The 6,000-nt window shown below is 30.5% G+C and overlaps 1 protein-coding gene across 1 annotated transcript in view; it reads right to left on the bottom strand.

The window, feature by feature from the left end:
- Positions 1-224: 224 nt before the first annotated feature.
- SNTG1 (syntrophin gamma 1) overlaps positions 225-6,000 on the bottom strand; it is a 942,975-nt gene continuing 937,199 nt past the window's right edge. The window contains exon 19 of the mRNA XM_027616083.2: positions 225-4,012. Within this exon, the coding sequence (XP_027471884.1) occupies positions 3,854-4,012 (159 nt within the window). The 3' untranslated portion in view covers positions 225-3,853. The remainder of the gene's footprint in view (positions 4,013-6,000) is intronic.

Raw genomic sequence — 6,000 nt, 5'->3', positions numbered from 1 at the left:
CTTCATTATAAAAGGTACAGTTTTATTAGTAGTACATTAATGAACTTAAAGAATGAAGTGACAAGTTTTTTGTCACAGATATTAATTTACATTTTACAAACATCCACCAAAACAATTAAAAATGAAATAAATATATTTACATTTCATATTTCTGGTATTTTCATTACATTTTTAATATGTATAAAATATATAACATTTATAATATTTTATCTTCAAAAGCAACTTCGAATGTGCAAATAAGTGAATTATGATTTTAAAGTATTAAGGAATAAGAATAAATCATAAACAAGAGTTTTAGAGGTATGAATAAAGCAATTCCTTAAGAAGAGCTCATGAGTACAGCACTATTAAGAGTAGCAAAATGTTTGTCATTAATATCGGAACATGTACACTTACCTTAAAAAGTTAAGCACAAGATCCTCCTTGTGCTTTTAAAGCTTCTCCACCTGCTGATTTCTAGCAGTAATTCTAAATAATTGTTAGGATTATTAATTTTCCACAATAATAAATCAAGCCTCTCTCAAACCCAACATTCCATGTAAACAAAGTTTATGAACAAGCTTTGTCATTGCAAATGAAGGAAATGTCTATCTATAAGCCAATGCACTCAAAGGAAAATTTCTCTGCTTACATGGTTAATATGAACTTGATATTTATTTTCAAGTAATTACTTTTCTTCCTGTTTAATGACAGCTTTGTGAGCAAAGACTTTAAAACTCTAAAGTGGTACTTGCCTGAAAAATGAGCAAGAATGATAAGCTGGTGGTTCTCCCCTTGAAATATTGTTGGATGGTAAATGTTGGAGTATACATTACACTCATATTATCTTAAAGTATTTTTGAAATAAATATTTGTTGCAGTATAACAAATTAAAAATGCTCCTGCTTCAATATACTTTAGCTTAAATTAATTGTTATCCTTTATTAGGCAAAATACATTATTATAGTAGTTAACAAATACTTCAAATGATATTTGAACTCCCTTCTCTGACCTAAGTACCTATAATATAATATTCCCTTTGAGCTTGCACTATGTACACTATAATGAACCCTTTAATGTGCATATATATGTATATGTATATATATACACATACATATGTATACATATATGTATAATGTGTACACACACACACACACACACACACACACACACGTATCCCAAGGCACTGGAGGGGTTAACACATAATTAAGCATTCTGTTATTAAAATGTGCTCTAGTACAAACTAGGATTTCATGAATAAATCTCATGCATCTAAACATAAATTACATGAGAAATAGAGATTTATCTGAGTATTTTGTTCATTTTTAAGCTTTCTCATTCAAATAATCCAAGTTATAACAAATGACAGTGGTTAATCATTCCACTGTAGAGGAAAATGTTAAGTACTATTTGGTAATTGATGAACATCAGAATAATATTTTTCTAATAGGTAGGTGCTCCACTAATGTTAAGTAGTAATTTAGGCCTGTTAGTTTTTTATCAATGGTATCAAAAATAAACACAATATTGTATTATAAATTTTAATTCAAGCTACAATTTACAGTGTAAATTTAAGTATATTAAATATATGTACTTGAAATATATTCTTCTAATATAATTTGTGGGTAGCATTTTATTATATACAAATACACACATATATATGTGTGTATGTGTGTTGTACAAGGAGATATACACCCATACATATCTCATTGTGCACCTTTTCCTTCATCATACACACTAGCACAGACTAGAAGATTTTTATGATATAACAAAAAGGATATTTAATTAAATTGTCTTTTTGTTATTTAAAATGGAGCTTTTACAAAATCTGATCATATCTATTAAAATGATTACATAACACATATATAAGGTTTTAAAACTATTTTTTTCCTTTTGGCTAACTAGCCCATTTCCTATTACCTGTAGACCAAATTATCACACTGTGGACACATAAATGTTGCCCCAATGTGGGGCACACACCAAGATACAACTCTAGCTCATAGCAGAGATTCTATAATGAAGTGGCTACTACTGCTTCTGACCCTGAGGCAGATGCGTCTCTCTACTCTTCCCCCATAGACTCAAGAGAGGCTTACTGAAGCCTGCTTTTGGTGGACTTCTGGCTTTAGAATGGCTGTTCTATTTGGTGAATACTTAGTAAGCAATAATTCCACAGTATTATCCCAATTATGAACATATATTAATTTTATGGTCAAGATAAAATGTATCAAAACTATGTAGTGTCCAATTAGCCACAGTTCTTTTAATAAGGTGTCCTTGATCAAACTTAACTCTTGCCAGGTACAATTATGAATCTTCACTTTTTCTTTTCAATTTAACATGCTTAAGAATTAACCAGACACAAAGTGAATTAATAATTTATGATGATTATGGAAATAGCTTGATAAACTTTAAAGCATAATGATCATGCGTCCCTTTTGCAAATAATTTTGTTTCCTTCTCACATAACTTTTCTTTTCCTGTTTAAAAAAGAAAAATCAAACCACCTTATTGGGTATTTCATCATCTTCATAAGGAACTATACAATGTTTGATTTAGTTGGGATCATGTGTGTTAATTAAAAAAATATTTTTTTTCTTTTTTCTAATAGGCAGCTGGTTGTTTAAAAGCAGATCTCAGTACAGCTGTAGTAAAAGGCAGATAGTGTTTTCCACACTAAACAAATGGTGATATAATCCCTGGGATCTGAGTCAGGGGCACATACTCTGATGCTTTCAAATTTCCATCCTCTTTCATTTACTAAGACAAGATAACTAAAATAACCCACATAGTTTGGCATTATATAATCACTTTTTATGACATGATAAGTTAGAAATTTAAAATTTTATATTCATATCTCACCTTATTTTTATCATAAAATATTACTAAAATGGGAAAATGTCATTTACCTGAAATAAGTAAAACTGAGACTACACTCTAAGGTCATTTCAGTCCATGATTAACTAGTAAAATTATGAGTACAAAGAATTGGTTCTCACACAACATTTTTGATATTTTTTCTACAAAAGTTTTTGGGGCCACTGAAAATTTATGAAACTTTCATAACAAATCATATTAGGTAAGTATAAATCTCCATAAGTGGAGGAAAGAACAAGAGGTTCATGAATGTTTCCTTGGTTCATAATTAAATTAACACATTTCAGCATATTTGGTTGACACTAACAGCGATAAAACATTGATATCAGTGATTTAAGGAAAAAGTACATTTTACATTTTGTCTATCATAGAATAGCTGTATTTATTCTTTTGAAAATCTTAGGAATAGTTGACAATAAGATAAACAAAATTGGAATGCCAGTGTCATTTCGCAGAATGAGAATTCAAGGAAAAATCTACATCAGCAAATTAAAGGGCTTTCTTCTTTGATGAATTTTTTTGTATGCTTTTTTCCTTGCTGCCATGTGGTTTTTTGTCTCCTTTATATATCACTCATAATTCCATGATAGGGCATCAGTTCATGATCGGGCCCAACATGTATTTGTCATACAAAATAATCTAAAATACAGAAACAACCATTTAGGTGGCATTTTTATTTATAGGTAGCTTACAATTTTTATATTATTTACATACATTGAATCATTCCTTCTTTCGTCTTCACTGTCAATGAAATACTGGTAGAAATAAACAAATAAAAGGAGTGAGAACAAGCTGTTATTTTCATTTACGATTATTCACAAATGCCTTCCAAAACAGAAGTGCTTTTGAGATCCCTTATGACTTTGTTTTCTGCTGAAATTTCAAACTGAATTCACTGTTGACTTGGTGGTATCATTGTTTCTCCAGGGTCTAAAATGATGACGATGTCTATTCTCTTTATATAGTCATGGTAAGTGGCAATGCAAAGCTCCGTATGTCAAGTTGTATACTTTGCTTTGCTTGCAGTAGCAGAGCTTGCAGCAGCAGAAGCAGTAGCCTGATGGCCTAAGAAGAGAGGGTCCAAACAAGCTACTTTGGCAGCGAAGAATGAATGAATGCAGTGAAGAACAGCAAAAAGATTTGAAAACTCCAGCTCCTGAAAGGGAAAAAGAAATGCTTCAGATAAAATAAAAATCAATTTCTTTAAAACACATTGACAATAACTAGACAACTAGGTAATAATGAGGTTTTTTTCAAGCTCAACAAACATAATTTTAATCAGTTAATTCTATCAAATGTATAGAAACTGTGAATATTTTTTTCAATATATAAATTTCATATGTATTGCAGGTTTACTTCAAAACACGGCAGTCTAAGAGCTAGAAATACTAAGCATTCTTATTATCTGTGAAAGTCATTTCAGTATTGATAAATGCTGGATAGAAATATATTTGACCAGAATAAAATGTTATTCTTGATAAAGTACAAAACATGGGAGTAGCTTAAAATAATTTTTTAATCTCTTTATACACATTTCAAATGATAAATTTGGATTGAAATAATTTTTAAAATGTTCTTCATTCTTCTCTAGAATAAGTTACAATTTATCATACATAAGACATTGAATATGAAATGCTGAAAGTGAGAAGTTATGAATGTTTATGGCACTAGGAACTAAATGGTTCAATTCCAAAATATAATCATGCAGTAATTTTAAATGTAATTAATTTTAATTATTAGACTTCATTGTTTAAATTTGTTGTACTTCATTGTTAAAAAAAAAAAAACAACCAAGGCCCACTAATTGTTTGGATTTTTTGAAATATGTTTCCCATTTGGATCCTTAAGGAAATTTGTGGCCCACATTGCAAAAAAAAAAAAAGAAAGAAAGAAAAAAAGAAAAGAGTTTTGTTTTGTTTTTTTCAAACCAGAAATTATGTCAGACTAGCTTGTAAAATCATGAGGTGATGCTCAGGATACATTTTAAAAGCTGACATCAGCTTTGGTGACCAGGTATGGAAAACCATCAGTAGTCCATAAAATGTTTTAATTCCAAGAGGATTGAGAGAAGACAAATACATACATATGCTTAATAGAGTCTATATGATAAACATCACAAAGATGATAACGAGAGGATAATAAACCATATGAAATTACTCACAAAGTTGTTGCTATATCATTCATACTGATAATAAAGGATGTAGAATTATAATTGATATGCACATTAGTAATAGTGTTTGCAATTTGTAGTATGTGACAGTGGGAAACAATACAAAGTATCTATTCAATTGGGACATAACATAATATGTGCCATACACCAGGAAACTATTTAAGTAAAATAATTCACCTTCAGAATATTTTATCAGATCATGCAGTAGGAGCACAATAGAGCACAACATAAATTCATTCAAAATTCTGTATAATATACATAAAATACCTAATCTTTCTGAGTAATTCCCTTCAAAGTATTTCATAGGTTCCTATGGCAAATGTTGACTTATTCTAGAGAGCAGTAAAGATTTAACTATTCTAATCTCCTAAATATTTCAATCTAAAAATGATTTTAGTTATTCCATCATAATTTTTTTAAAGATTTTATTTATTTATTTATTTGAGAGAGAGAGAGTGAGAGAGAGAGAGCACATGAGAGGGGGGAGGGTCAGAGGGAGAAGCAGACTCCCCGCTGAGCAGGGAGCCTGACATGGGACTCGATCCAGGGACTCCAGGATCATGACCTGAGCCGAAGGCAGTCGCTCAATCAACTGAGCCACCCAGGAGCCCTCCATCATAATTATTTCAGAAGCTTTATTTTTAACAATACTCTTCAGTGGCAATATGATTTGTCAACTAGCAGCATTTTCTGTTGCCTTAACTCAACCTTGAAGTCTCCTATTCATCTCTTCATTCTTTGTGCAGCCAGTTTATATCACCTGCAGATCCTGAATTACCTTTGATATCAACCCATATTAAATGCATCAGATATGAAAAGGGTGGTAAAGTTTTGGAAAATATGAGACATGCCTATGTACTATTAAAAAGGAAAACAACAAAAAACCATGCAATTCACTCTTGGTAAAGGGGAGAATATTTTGAATATTGCAAGTAGGCAAAAATATAACAAACTTTTTTCAAAAATAATTCTGC

Source organism: Zalophus californianus, chromosome 4 (genome assembly GCF_009762305.2).
Source record: "Zalophus californianus isolate mZalCal1 chromosome 4, mZalCal1.pri.v2, whole genome shotgun sequence".
In the NCBI taxonomy this organism is placed as follows: Eukaryota; Metazoa; Chordata; class Mammalia; order Carnivora; family Otariidae; genus Zalophus; species Zalophus californianus.
Note: the sequence above shows the minus strand (reverse complement) of the source record. Positions and strands in the feature narration are given on the sequence as shown.